The sequence below is a fragment of the Otolemur garnettii genome, unplaced genomic scaffold (assembly GCF_000181295.1).
Source record: "Otolemur garnettii isolate 467f Iridium unplaced genomic scaffold, OtoGar3 scaffold00009, whole genome shotgun sequence".
Classification (NCBI taxonomy): Eukaryota; Metazoa; Chordata; class Mammalia; order Primates; family Galagidae; genus Otolemur; species Otolemur garnettii.
Genome location: NW_003852404.1, coordinates 32,353,526 through 32,369,354, shown reverse-complemented (window position 1 = coordinate 32,369,354; position 15,829 = coordinate 32,353,526). Strand labels below are relative to the sequence as shown.

Genomic DNA, 15,829 nt, shown 5'->3' with positions numbered 1-15,829 from the left:
TTTTATCACTGTATTTCAGGGTAAAAATCGTATAGCTGCTAAATATTTTTAATATGGATTGATGATGCCCATGATCTTCTTAATCTCTAGCATTAAAAATCAATATAGGATTAGGTGAATTTAATTTGTCATCAGTAACTAAAAATAATTTTGACTCTATATAGTTCTCCAAGGAAACTATTATGTAAATGACACAGTAAGGAGAAGTAAAGTCTTTGTGTTTATTTTAATTATCTCTCAGCCTTAAGGACAAAAATCTTAACAGCTATAGCTATTACACAGGGTTTAATTCCTCCCTGTGGTGAAATTAGCTAGTCTGATTTTGAGATTAAAAAAAGAGAGAGAGTTCACCTGGGTATTTGGTCTATTTGCTTCCCTCTAAAAGGTTCTGTACCAGTGTGTATTCAGTCACTCTGTCAGTTTCAGAATTTGAGGTCAAAGTCATTTTGAGAAATAAAAGCAGATTGTTTGGGGTTTTGATTATTAGATTTATCTTGAAGGGAATAGTACGAATTAAAGCAGAAGCTTCTCTCAAAAAATTATTTCATTTACTCTTGCAGATCAGAAACTTTTTACTAATACTTGTTTATGACCTTTACTGTGGAAAAATTATGAGCATTATTTATTTGTGTTCCTATTTGTGCTACAAGTTAATAAAAATCAATCCATTAAAAGTTAGTGATAGGTGTGATGGATCCAAATATTTAAAATCATTTCACTCAAAATAATTAAGTATAATTGAGTATGCAGAACCTCAGTCTAGTATATTAAATGTACTTTTTAATTTTTTATGTCAAGAATTTGTATTCCATAAATTTACAATAGTATAGAAGAATTCAATAACTTGGATTGGGAAAATTCTGTAAATTTACTAAGTTATTTCCCTATATAATTTTATATATTCATATATGTGTATATGTCTGTATACACGTTTCTATATGTCTTCAAAATAAGTTTCTACAGTAATAAAAATGTGGACTCTATCTTCAAAAGCTTTTACAATTTGAATAGAAACAAATGAACTCTCCTTTTTCTTGTTTTTAATCTTTTAAATTTTTAACTTACTTCCATTTATTAGAGTAAATGAAGAAATTTATTTAGACCCAGGAGACATAAAAATAATTTTCAAATTAATTTATTTTAAAAATAAATTTTGTATATTTCTATTATAGAGAATACTTGTTATTGTAAGAATATTTTCCCTTTATTTTTATGGCAAGATTTTCTACCACTCACATCTTAGAGACACATTTGTCTGATTAAAAAAAAAACAACAACAACAAAAAACAGAGAAGGGGAGAGCTTCATTTTCACCCTTTTATACATGAGCATTATGATTATATTTTTCCTAAATTTCTCAAAGCACTATTTTCATCTTGCCTTTCCTTTTCATTATCTAATTCTAATTAAACCTCTTAAAATTTCCTGTCACTCTAAAATAATATCATAATAGTGCTTAAAAAGAACCCACACAGTTCTTTCTACATTTTAATTGAGAAGCCTTTTCCTTAGTTCTCTTTTTTTCTTTCCCCTTTGAAGCTTTTGATAACACAGTTCATTTCTCCCACTCTTTGAAAATGCCTTGAGATGTGGCTTCCGACAACAGTCTAGACCTCAGCCTAACTCTGTTTGTTTCTTATTTTTGACCTCCATTTCATGTTGCCCTATACTGTAACTGATATTGTTCTCCAAGCTCTAAAAATAGAGGGAGTTTCAAAGCAGTAGGCCAACATTCTGAGATATTAATGACTATTTCATATTTGCTTTCCTTTTAGGATTGCTATCCATTGTCACTGATCGGCTCCACAGCCCCCTTACAAGGAGCTTAAAATCTCCACTGCACACCCTGTTATGTACAATGAAAGCATTCAATCATTTCCTTTAGCTCTTGGCTCTGGTAGACATTCAAGTTACTGATTCCATACTTGGTGGAGAATTCAAAGACTTCACTAAGATCCCCAGGCCCCAGGGAGACACAGAAGCAGCATGGGCAGATGAAAATTACAACCTGGAAGACTGGGGTAAAGGGTAGCTCAATGTCAACCTCTATAAACCAACACCCTCCACTAACTATAAAGTCTCCTGATAATCCATGGGATATGTGAACTTTAATTTGAAATTAAATAATATTAGAAAAATAAAATTATATTTCTAATAAAAGTACCATCACTGGATTAAAATTTGCATCTAATAAACATCTTTCTCACTTGACCACTTTTTGATCTCTACAAAAAGAATATTCTATATTGTATGCATAACTTAATCACTCCCCCAGGTTGTGGCTTGAAATTCAGAATGCTCATCTCTTCTTCCTTCTGCCCTTTCTACAAGGGCAGTGAGAGGGTCCCAACATTTGAAATGGCCCTCTGTGCCCATCAACTCACGAATGAACAAATAAACTATGGTATATATATATCTCCTGGAATAATATTCAGCCATAAAGAAAGATGGAGACTTTACATCTTTTATATTTACCTGGAAAGATCTGAAGAACATCCTTCTAAGCAAAATATCACAAGAACGGAAAAGCAAGCATTCAGCATTCAGTGTTACCAAAACTAACATAGAACAACTAGTCAATGAACAACTACACAGCCACACAGCCACACAAGAGGAAAACACAATTAAATTCAAGAGGAGGGGGAGAAAGGAGAATGCTTGGTAAGTTCCCACCTCGTGGGGACAATGGCTCATATCTCAGATGCAAGGCTCAAGTACAACTTGGACTTTACCTAACAAAAATAATAATGAAACCTAATTATATGTATCCTGTATTTATCTGAAATTTAAAAGTTTCCTCTCCACATTCCCCTGGAAATACCCTCTGATACTTTCTCTGTCATTCCATGTATCTTAAAAGTCTCCATATCCTATAATACACCAGTAAAATGTTTAAAATTCACGCACTTTCTATTTTCTGCACTCTACCGTAACTTAAGCCTTTTCTTAGACTATTAAAAGTGTCTCTTAATTCCTTTTCAAGAATCTCTTCACCTCCAGCCATTCTTAGGGGTTTCTGCCAAAAAACTAACACAGTGCAACATCTCACTTAAGAACGTTCAATGGTTTTTCTTTCCTCATACATAAAAGTCCAAATTTCTAGAAAACATTTTTTCTTCCATCATCTGAGAAAATCATCTATAAGGCTCTTTCCACGTATGTTCTTTATGACCCCGTAGCAACGCCAAAGCTTCCTACGTTTGTGGTTTCTGTGTGTCTTCCTTTTTTGGTTCAGTGTTTCTTCCGCTTCTTACCACCTTTTCCTGTCACCTGTCTATACAAATTTCATACTGTCCAATAGTCACTTTTGTATAAAGCTCCCAGGAACCCAAATATAAAGTAAACTCACCTCTTCTAGTGTTCTGAACACACTGTGTCTTTTTGTTCCAATAATTAATTCTGAGGTGTGTTATAGTATTTATGAATATGTTTTTTCTCCTATGTTTAAATGTTCACTGCTAAGGATGGAGGCTGTGCTGTATAATATTACAGTGCCTAGGAATACAGTGCCTAGTATGCCCACTCAGGTTACCACTAACTAGTTAACTGTAGCCTCACATGAGGTACAATCAACTTCAAACTCTCACATATCTCCTCTGATTTACTCTACTTTTAGAAAAATAAATCAGTACCTAGAGTGCAAGCATAACACAAAATTGAACATAGCTTCTCTTTCCTTCCCATCATTCCTTGCAGCAGCTAAGAAAGTTTTTGATGTGGCACACCCTGACCACCGCTTTTCCATATCCCCCACTTCTAGTCGTGTACAATGAACAATGACAATCACAGAAACACTCACAGTGGAAGATGCTTTGAAAATGGTTTCTTGTGTTTTTAGTGTGTATTTCCAGAGTTGAGTTGACAAAGAAAAGAGCATTTAGGAGATTTTTACTGAGTTTCTACTGTCAATGTGGCCCTGGAAACACAAGAGAAGCATGGCATCCAGTCTCATAGGGTGAGTTTATTAGGAGAACGGATGGATATTTATAAATCACAGACACCCACACAAACAAACACACAAAAGCACAGAAAAAGAAGTGAAAAGAGGAAGAAGGACAAGAATATGGTGCTCTGTAAAAGAATAATAGTGTTAAGCTTTGCTTCTCTAATGTTGGCAGAGAATGTCTCAATGAATCCACGATATGTAAGCGGCTTCCTTAAAGAAGAAAGGCATGAAGTAGAATCTGAGACAAGGGGAGCATGCTTTTACTTTCTGAAGGAACCAGGAGTGGCTGCTGAGGATAGAGTATTGTTCAAGCAGAAGTGGTATAAGTTGGAAGATGAAAATAACCCTCATCTCCTCCTCCTTTTGCTCCTCCCTCTACAAAGCAGTCACATAAATCAAACCCTCTTACTTCTCTCTTCAAATGCCCTAATGGATTCTGCATGCACCTGCAAGCTATTTCAGTCTTCACCGTAGCCTGTGTAGTCTCAAGTGCTCTGGCTTCTGTTTGCCTCCTCAGATGCATGACAGACTCTTCCTTCCCCTCCTGCTTTTCATGTTGTCCCTTGCCTGCCACTGCCTAGATGTCTCCAAATTCTTTCACATCTCAAGGCATTTGCTGGCTTTTGATCCTAGGCCAAGAACACTTTCTTTTTGGGAGGTGGGTGTTATGCAGCCACCTCATTCTCTTCCTTCATGTCTCCCAGCTCAAATGTCATCTCCTCAGAGGGCTTTTTCTCAGCTCCTCCTGTATAGTATATCACAGCCATCGACTCCCTCACTTCTTCGGATCTGCACTTGTCTGTTTATTGTACTTCTTCTGTAATGTAAGGTGTGGGGTGACAGAAACCACTTTTGTTTTCTTCAGTGTTCTCCAAGGACTACATGGTGCCTTTTACACCATGGTAAATTGGCACATAATAGTTGTTGGAAACAAAAATAAATGAACAGTGGAATAAAAGAAATGTCCTCAGAGAGGCAGTTTTTATCAACCATCGAAAGCAGACTTGATTCTTTTTAAGGGTGATGGGAATTCAAAATTCATTATAACTGGTGACTGAAATTATCTCATATGTTTCATAGGAAGATTCTGAAAGTTGTGGAGAGAGATGTTTGGAGTTGGGTAACATAAAAGCAGGGAAAGGATAGAGGCTATTGCAACAGTCCAGGTCAAAGGAAAAAAGGCATTGAAGAGAGTAATTTGAAGTAAGAAGAGGGAGAGCTGGATCTCACCGATTCTGTGATCATCTGGATCAATGTGTGGAAGGCAAGATAGAGGTGCCAAGAGTTGCCCTAATTCCTGGTTGGGCAAATGAGCAGGTGCTGGTGTATTTGGTTACATTAAGAGGTAGTGAGAGGTGCTGGTGTATTTGGTTACATTAAGAGGCCAGGAAGAGAAACTAGAAGGAAATTTTCAGACTATTGAATTTATAAGGCTGTAAGTTTACTACTTGAGAAATTTAGCTGTGAAAGGTCTTAGAAAAATAAAGAAGTAGTTGAGATAGATGTGGGGCCAGCAGAGGTAATATTGACAGGCACTGACTCCTAAGTTCCCCTGATGAGAAAAATTATCTTGAGTTTTTAATCAAACTTCTAAATTCTATTCTCCTTTCCCAGAGTTCTGAATACCAGTAGCTTGGGATACATGTTGATAGTTGTATGCTAAGAAGTTCCCCGGGTGACTCTTAATGCCAAGAAAATTTGAGAAAAAACATAGCAGAGTACATTTCTATAGCAATGATCTTACAGAAAGAAAGAGTCTGGATCCATGTAGGAAAAAGCAAGGGAGAAAAGAATCTAAGAGGGGAGGCAAAGTAGAGGATTCACCCCAAACACTAGAGGACACATCTCATAATGATACGATCTGAAAGGAAGCAAGAATATCCTCTTATAATTAGAGGGAGGAAGACACGGGTGTCATGGGGTTTCTGGTTTGCTGTTGAAAGTTACCATTTAATAGTTTTTCATTTTCTCAATAAGTCTTTGGCTCAGACATCAGTGAAAAATTAAAGGGAGAAATCATTTTAATCACTTATGAAAAGGATGACATAATAATCATTGTCAAAAGGAGGAAAGCAAATTTTCCAAAGGGGGGAAAAATTTTTGATGTTGTTGCAGGAGGTTTTTGATAATGACTTTCTGAGGACAAAATCTCACCTACTATGTATTTTAGTGGTGATGAGTAAAAACGTCAATACAGTTACCTAAGCTTGCATCTTGAGTTAATTGAGATAGATGGCACTTCATGGAAAAATGTTTATATATTCCCTGAAGTTTTGTCTTTTAACTAAAAAAATTGAGTTTGTTCAGGTATTAAAGAATATATATGTCAGGAAAAAATTTCAACATATTTCATTAAGAATGGAAAAGTAAACTATTGATACATATGTTAAAGTTTAGAAGCTATTACACAGTCTGATGTATGATGATCTGCTATTAAGAGTATTTATTAAGAAATTATAAATTTTGTATTAAATATCCCTACATCATGATGAGGGATAACTCATTGCATGAGTTAGTTTATATTGACAACATTGTCCTGTGAAAATGGTTTAAATGCATTTTTTATGAGAGGATAAGAGTTGAAAAGGTGTTTCTCTTTGCTGTGATTACGATTGTGCAAAGATCAAAAGAAATGGACTCAGGGTACAAAATGAGGACCGTATGGCCGAGGGAAGAACAGGTTTCTTACCCTGTTAGTTGTTAAACTGTCAGGAGGATTTCTAAAAGGTCTGTATACGTGAAATTAAGGGTAGAGATTTATCTTTATGAGATATATTATAGGTAGTTTTATCTAAGGATCTATTACTAAATTCCATCTTAATGACCCCTAAATGTTATCGCTATACTGAATATAAAGGCTTTGGTTCAGATTCTCTTTATTCATCTAGCTCAAATGTAAATAAATGTAAAATCTGTACTCGATATAATCAATACAAAATGGATAAACTTAGGGCCTGATACTGTAAAACTCACAGAAGCAAACATGGGGACAGACTTAGACTTATATGTCATTGATCTTGGCAACAATGTATGGATGTCACACAGAAAGCACAGGCAGTAGAAGCAAAAATAAACAAGTGGGACTCTATCAGGCTACAAATGTTCTTTATAGCCATGGGAATAAGAAAATGAAAAAACAATCCATAGAGGAGAACATATTTATAAAATGTGATGTATATCTGATAAGAGGCTAATATCCAAAATATGTTAGGGGAAAAAAAGGAAAAGAAAAGACAGAAAGAACAAAGGATCTGATGAAAATAATAAGCAAGGAGCATAAATCACACATTTTTCTAAGGAATAAGTACAAATGGCCAATAGGTATGTATAAAAATGCTCCACATCGCAAACCATTAGGAAAACGCAACTCAAAACCACACGTGTAAGGGTGGCTGTTATGAAAAAGTCTAAAGATAAGTGTTAGTGAGGGTGTAGAGAAAAGGGAAATGCAAATCAAAACCACAATGGGGTATCATCTCACACCTGTCAGGATGGCTATTATCACAGAGCCTAAAGATAACAAGTGTTACTGAAAATGTGGGAATGTAAATTGGGATAGCCATATGGAAACCAGTACATAGGTTCCTCAAATAACTAAAAATAGAACCACCATATGATTTAGAAATCCTGCTTACGGGTATATAAAAGGAAATAAAATCTTAGAGAGGTATTTACAATGTCATGTTCATTGTAACATTATTCACAACAGCCAAGATATGGAATCAACCTAGGTATCCATTGACAAATGGATAAATAAAATGTTTAAAATTTTCACTTTTTATTCATTAAAGATATGAGGGGGAATTAACTTTGCTTAAAATATTGCATTGAAAGTGATTGACCTTTTAAAAAATTCTGATACTAACCATCATTAATTGAACTTTTTATGTGTTTATATGCATTAAATCACAAACATTTATACAGAATACTGCCTGATCTTCAAAGAGACAACTTAGGTGAAAACCAAGGTATTCCCCATGCACTGAATGCAAGCTTTAATTACCATCCTTTGTAGCATGGAAACTATAGCCAATGGCCCTCTTCTTAAGGAGAACTAGAAAAAGCACCGTTGACAATAGATGGCTAGAAGCAACTTATTATGAAGAACAAAGAACAGCCCACAAGTCATCCTTACTATGAAAACTCTTAAGGTGTAATCAAGATACTATTGGAATCACTAGTCTTCAAGCCATTCAGCGAGTGGTCACATAACTGCAAGTCCCAAATAGGTCTGAAGTGCTTCTCTCTCTAGTTGTCAGGAGAAATTCTTTTAAAAACATGAAATATGTACTAGTGCATATGATAAATCAGAAAGCAAAAGTAAAAGTCTGCAGAAACATGCATCATCAAAACGTTAAAGAACTGATTTACTCTTAAGTGAACGATGAGAATATAAATTATTAAACAAGATAAGTTTGCTTTTAATTTCTCTGAGACACATCAAATACATTTACACTTCTTATCTTCCCATATGGCTCCTGACAAAATTCATGTCCTTCCTCATTTATCCCGTTGTTCTGTGGAGATGCAGTGTAATCCACAGTCTTCATAACCACTGAGATAACAAAGTGATTCTTAACTTAGAAGAATAAAAGGCAATACATTGTACATTCTGGATTATGTAACAGCTGCTGTGTGTACTGACATTCATATTGCTGTATATGGGACATTGACTTAGTTTACTGTTAGTACTATAGGCTCTTTTAGCATATTCGGTACCCAATAGGCTTTAAGAAAATATATATATTTTTAAATATATTGTTGGGGATTTATTGAGAGTATAGGAAACCAGGTTTTACTGATTGCATTTGTTAGGTAAAGTCCCTCTTACAATCTCGTCTTGCCCCCCAAAAGGTGTGACACACACCAAGACCCTACCCCCTCCCTCCTTCCCTCTCTCTGCTAATCCCTTCCCCACTCCTCCCTCCTTCTTCCTCTCTCTGCTCACCTCCTCCCCTTGTCATTAATTGTCCTCATATCAAACTTGAGTACATAGGACTCATGCTTCTCCATTCTTGTGATGTTTTACTAAGAATAATGTGTTCCACTTTCATCCATGTTAATACAAAGGCTATAACGTCTCCATTGTTTTAAGGGCTGAATAGAATTCCATGGTATACATACACCACAGCTAACTTACGGGTAGAGGAGGGCAATTGGCATTCAATAAGCCTGTAGAATATTTTGAATGAATCAGCACGTTTTGAATCATAAAATGTAAAAAGAAGGTATGTGTCCCGCATTCCTATTCCTCAAAGATTTAAGCATGAAGGTAGAATCATTTCTCGTCAAGATGGAAGTTAAAATTATTTCAGAATTTTTCATCATTACTATTAAGGAGCATGAGAATTCCTTCTAAAGATAAAAGGAAAGGAAAATAACATCTCTCTAGCTTTGCCTAATAAGAGTTTCAAATAATGCATTCAGGGAATAGGAGACAGCAATTAACACCTGGAAACATTAAGCACGTGACTTTCAGAGTGAGGGCACGAAACACAGTGTAAGGTGTCACCTTGCTGCCGCACTGGTGATGATCTTCAGGCTGCCGGGATTCCGGATAAGCTTGTCCAGAATGCTGACAATCTGCTCAAACTTGGGTCTGTTGTTCCTGTCTTTCTGCCAGCAGTCCAGCATCAGCTGATACAAGGCAGCTGGGCAGTCCATAGGAGGTGGCAATCGATAGCCTTCATCCACAGCTTTAATTACCTGTGTGAGATGCAAAGTTGCCAGGGACTGAAGAGGTAAGGCTTACTCTACTTCTTCACAGGCAGGGCACAGAAATTCGTATTTTAAAGTTAGGTTAAAAAGTTCTCTTTTTAAATTGTCTAAAAGGATGATAGTTTAGCAATTTAATAATAAATTATCCATGCATTAAAATGTTATATAAAAGCCCATTTAGAAAGGAAAAGTGAATTTACGAATGAAGAGCTTGTAAAGATCCTTTTCAGATTAAAATAAAAAGAAATGTTTCATGATATAGGAAATTTGGCTTTATAAAGAAAGCATTATTTTATTATGTAGATCTCTGTGAAAAGCACATATGAATAAATGCAGAGAAAAGTAGTATACAGATGATAGTTAGGCCACAGTGCAAATGGTCTCTTCCAAATCACAGCAACTTCCTTCAGTAAAATCCTATGTGCTGTACAATTAAGTCGCTATTAATATTTTTGTGTCCTATAAAGTTGTGATTTTCAAATTTTAATGTGCTTCAAAATCTGTGGGTTATCTTACCGTTCACTTATTTCATTAATTCTTATGTAAATGTTTGCTTTTGCCTCCTCTCTGAACTCTTGTTGGAGGGAAATGAATAAAACCTGTAAGAGCATTTCAGTTAATCCCCTTGCCGTACTTGGAAACAGTTTCATTTCTGGAAACATTTCATTTCTGCTAACTATTCTATTTCAATGTCACAAGCTAGGAGCCACCTGGTTTCATTATGCTCCACTTCCTTACACAGCTTGATCTTTTAATCTGAACCCATAATTTATAGGCTAAAAATACTTACATCCTGATTGGACATTTCCCAGTATGGTCTCTCTCCATAAGACATCACTTCCCAGAGAACGATTCCATAACTCCACACGTCACTGGCTGACGTGAACTTACGGTAGGCTATAGCTTCTGGTGATGTCCACCGGATAGGGATCTTCCCTCCCTTTGAATATAAAATCACGTGAACATAAATGACCAACGCATAGGAAATATAACATACATAATATAATCTGAAATATGATATAATATGACAGGGTATTTCTGTTCTGAAATGGAATATGAATTTCCGTTAAAATATTTTTAAGTTCTTCTATTTAATTAATTAATTATTTTTGAAGTTCTTCTATTTTAATACCAACCAGAGTAGCATACCATGTATATCAAAATTTACTTCCCAACAATTTAGAATTATTTTAAAATATGGAAGGAAAAATATAGAAAAAATATTTCAGTACTGAAATTTTATAACTACGGCACATTAACCATTTAGACAAAACCACCTGAAGTAGATGTGATATAACATATGTTAGAATTGAAACAAGTATCATAAACCAACCTTTATTGATTTAACATAGATTTATGCTTGACCGAACAATAAAAGTTTAAAATGTGAATAACTTAATATTTGTAAATAACTTAAGCCATGCCTTGGTACCTAAGTACTTATAGGTTTTGGTAACTAAATAAACTCAAAATAAAAATATAACTCTCTTCCATATGTTAATCATCATGACTAATTTATGGAGTCCTTATTTAATGATTAACTATGGAAGTGCCTTCTGTGTACTTCTGGAAGTGCCTTCTGTGTAGGTAGGCATCATATGAACTAGATAGATATTAGAACTACGTTTTCAGAACTTCTATTCAACAGAAGAATAACATTACTTTTGTGAGTTATAAGAGATATAAGGGAATAACTTCAATGGCATTTGTTCACAGATCAGTAAACACAGTTAAAAAAGATGTACCAATTATCAAACATATAAGAAGTATTATGCTAGTCACTTTGGGTGAGAAAATTGTATGTAACATATTGGTTCTTTTGTCTGAAAAATTTTAGGCAAATAGAGGTGAGAATTAGTTGCTGTGAATAAGTAAATACAGGAAGAAATAAGTATCTAGTATATTGTTCTTCAAACCGTATAGAGCATATAAATTATCAAGAGCTCCCTCCTATTAATACAAAAATTCTGTTCAGGAGGCTAGTACGTAGCCAGCGTCTGCATTTCGGACAATGCCAGGCCATGCTGATCCTGCTTGTCCATGGACCTTATACTGAGCATAAGGCCGTAGGGGAAGCCACTGTGGGTGTGACCAGGGAGCCAAGAGTTTCCTTGGAGAGACTTTTTAAATTAAGAGATGTCAATGCCAAGTGAGGTCACTTGAAAGATGAATACAATTTTTGATACAAGAAAGAAGGGATATGGGTGGTGCCTGTGGTGCCTGTGGCTCAAAGGAGTAAAGCGCTGGCCCCATTTGCCGGAGGTGGTGGGTTCAAACCCAGCCCCAGCCAAAAACCTCAAAAAAAAGGGGGGGATATCTATCATCTCAAACACTTAACTTTTCTTCATTCTAGGAGTATCTAAATTCCCCCCTTTTTAAATTACTTTGAAGTATGCCCTAACTTGTTGTTAATAATACTCACTTTGTTGTGCTATCAATTATTTTTCATTTTATCCCTATGACTATGTTTTTGTACCCACTAACCATCCACATTTTATTCCCCTCCCCCGCCAGCCCCTACTACCCTTCCCGGCCTCTAGTAACCATCATTTTACAGTTTCCATGAGATCAATTGTTTTTAACACTTATCTCCCACTATTATGTATTCAAATAATTTTAACAAAATTTAAATAAAGACAATCCAAAACAAAAGGGATCAATATTTCAGAGAATTTACATCAGCAAAATTTTAAGCCATGCTCACCAAAATTTGTTCCATTGACATTGCCCCTCATAGTATGTCACTAGTTTTGACGTCATGCTCCAGAGAGGCAAGGCAGTGCTTTACAGAAATGGAGTGACAGCTTAAGAGGTAAGTCATTAAATCTCAGTAGGCATGAGTTTCTTCATTTGTTATTTGGGAAAGTAGTGGTATTGGCTCATAACATGGTTGTGGGGCTGCATGAAACTCCAGGTAATTCTTTAGCATTATTCCTAGTACATAGTAAGTGTAAGAGGAAAAATAGCCTCCCCCCAAACTCCCAGCTATAAAAATTACTTAATAATCTAACTAGCTATCAGTCACTCACGTCATCCAGTCCTCCCCTGGTTCCAACACCATAAAGGCCATCATGACCCTGATCTGAAGGAAAAAAAACAACACACTGAACGTGTACGGATTAGAAATGTGACAAAGTTCTACAGCTAGAGATCAGAGGGCTGGATGATAGACAGCCTTAGATAATACTCTGGGTAGGGGGTAAGAACTCGGTGACCTTCTCTCAAGGCAGGCCTCAGAATGCTCTCCCTGTCTTCCTGCCATTCTGAAACCTGGTAATAAAGGACAACTTTCACCCACACGAGTGTTTGGTTCTTGTTCCTGGTTCTGGTGCCCCTGTTCCAGCAGGGCATTAAGAAACATAAGCCTAAGCCTAACACTCCCTCATTTTAAGCACAAGAGCATAGTTCAAAGTATAGAGGAGAAAAAAGGATGCTTCAGAAGAAGTTTCTGGTGAGAGGTAATCTGTATAATGAGAGTGGAAACAAAAATATCAAATTGGCATGTAATCACAGCTGGTACACTGGGAAATTTTACTTTGATAAGATTGTTTTATAATTGTTGCAGCCTGGCTAACACACACGTTTGGACACACACACACACACACACAACTGTTGGAATGACAACTACAAACCTTTCAATACAATAATTTATAAAATTTAAGTACTAATCGAGTGATCTTTATACTATCTGTAACCTGGTATTAATTTACAACAAAAATACGGTGGCTTTTAGCTCACTGTGCTACTTTATGAAAATATCTCACATTAGTTACCTAAGAAATGACAAAGGCCTCTCCCAACTAGATTTGCTAGCTGGAGAATGGAGGTAGAGCCTTCTTACTTGTTTGTCATTCAGATTTTCATCTTAAGCTCGCCTGTAGTTCTTAACAATGTCAAGGCTCCTTGCTGCCCTATGGAGGGAGAAGTATGAGGAAGAGGGGTGATCTGATGTTTTTTATCATTTTACTCTGAGTATGTTATTATGAACATACAAAATGTAAGTGGTGCTCAATCAGCTCAGCAACGAAACCTGTTTTAAAAGTTGTAAATGTTTCTTAACTTACCCAGACACTTCCACTGACAAAGCTTTGAGCTTCCGAACATATTTTCTTATGGGCCAGAGTACAGTTCAGTGAGCTTATATATTTAGAAGCAAACATATTTATTTAAATTATTAATTCATATTTTTACATATGATACCCACACAACTCATTCTAAAAGAGCAGTTAGAGCGAATTAAAGTCTTTATTTAGGAGAAGATGTGAATGAGTGTTCATCTTTGCTCAGTATTATTGGTGAAGCCTCTAGATAGGTCTTTAACCCATAATTTATTCACCATTTTGAAACATTTTGTCTTCTCATTACGGAACTTTCATTATCTGCTTCTAGGCAGCTTTTTAGACTGATTGTTTAGATCCAAGAAGGAAATATTGATCATAGATTCAAAATTCTATTCTCCGAGGCAGTCTTATCACTGAGGGAATCAGGAAGATTACAAAGATGATCAAGAATTATTAACTGTTGGTTAGGGAATTTTTGTCAATGGCAATGGATTTATAACATATATAAAGCAACTAATAAAATGTCTGCTCCTGAATAGTGTTCAGTGAATGTTCTGCTCTTTCTTCCCGGTTTCCTTTAATTGGTTCATATGCTTTTAATATTGACATAACAAATCAAATGAGGATATATGGGGAAGCTCTTTGTTAACTACAAATTACTTACGTTTAGCAATTGTTGTTAAAAATAAATCAGACTAAAAAGAAAAAAATTTTTTTTTTAATTTCTCATCCTACAATAAGCAAACAATAATCAAGTCACTAGGGCTTTAAATCAAAGAAAAATCAACATGCACACATTGAACTTGAAATTAACAAATCAAACCACAGGTGAGATTCCAAACCCGCAACTTTATTCTGAAATTTAAGGAAGGATGAATGTGTATATTATTATGAACTCTTTAAATTCATCATCGTAGTTTCAAATTCTTTATGGTCAGCACTAGGGAACACAGTATCAATAGCTCTTGTCATATCCACTTCCAGAAGTAAAAATAGTGTATCCATGCTATCATGTGAAGTCATAAGCTTATGAAAACTGAATAGATTATAAAGCTGAAGATAAAGAGCACCACCTCACATGAGCCTGTGCTCCCTGTAGAGAGCAATTGTCTTTCCGAGATCTTATCTTGGCAAATGTGCAACTAGGCATTCAACAGATGCTCCTTGACTTCATTGAATTCCTTTTCTCCCAAGTACATGCGGTCTTCCCATAAACACGTCCTTTTTTCTTGGGAGGTCTTTTCCCTTCATGTCTTCTGTAACTGGTAAAGTTTTGATTTGAACATCCTGGTCAATATGAACTCAACTGTGGAACATCTGGGAATCTTCCAGGCAGAGCTGGTCCGTCCGTCTTCCGTTACCCTTCTGCTCTATTCTGTTGTCTAGACCGGGGTGTCCAGTCCACCTTTCCCCCTTCAGCTTTGCATTCTCACAACTTAAAACACAAGTCTTATTTTCTACTTCTGATTACACAACCATTTTTGATTGTAAAAGTGTGTTTTATTCTGTCAAGTGAGATGAGAATGTGATTCATTATTTTATGGACTTAAAGTCGTCAATTTTACTAAAGATCTTTGGTACTTTATGGCATTTAAAAATGCAATTTATTTTGGGGTAATAATGAGTTAAATCTAGTTTTTCAGAATGTACAAAAATGTGAAGAAGATGAAACCAATACATAGCATAATGGTATCTTTAAAAAAAAATTCACATTATGAATGTGAATTATGATGTTCTTCTCTTTCCCCTCATGCTACTATTTAATAATGTTGTGACATTAAAGCATTTTACCAACTTCATGATAATAGTAAATATAAAATTCATTGCATGTTAATTATTTTACCATATATATAAAATCATGAAAACATACCATAAGATATTGCATGGATTAAGTATCTCATAGTTTGCAGAATGCTGTGAAGATTTTCATTTCACCCCGTGAACAATATACATGCTATATCAACTGCTTAAATATTAATGTTTTAGGTACTTTACCAACCTAAAACACCATCCATAATTTAAAAATAACTTTAGTCTGCACACAGGAACATCACTCTATTCATTTGTAGAATTAAGCAAAGTAAAATTTTCTTTTTTTTTTTTT

General features: G+C 35.4%; 1 protein-coding gene across 3 annotated transcripts in view; it reads right to left on the bottom strand.

Moving 5' to 3' along the window:
- The window catches only part of EPHA3 (EPH receptor A3), a 335,385-nt gene that overhangs the window by 15,111 nt on the left and 304,445 nt on the right, over positions 1-15,829 (bottom strand). For all 3 annotated transcript variants that reach the window (XM_003783935.1, XM_012801561.1, XM_012801560.1), the window contains exons 14-15: positions 10,455-10,604; positions 9,459-9,652 (exon numbers count right to left, since the gene is read on the bottom strand). In XM_003783935.1, coding sequence (XP_003783983.1) covers positions 9,459-9,652; positions 10,455-10,604 — 344 coding nt within the window. The remainder of the gene's footprint in view (positions 1-9,458; positions 9,653-10,454; positions 10,605-15,829) is intronic.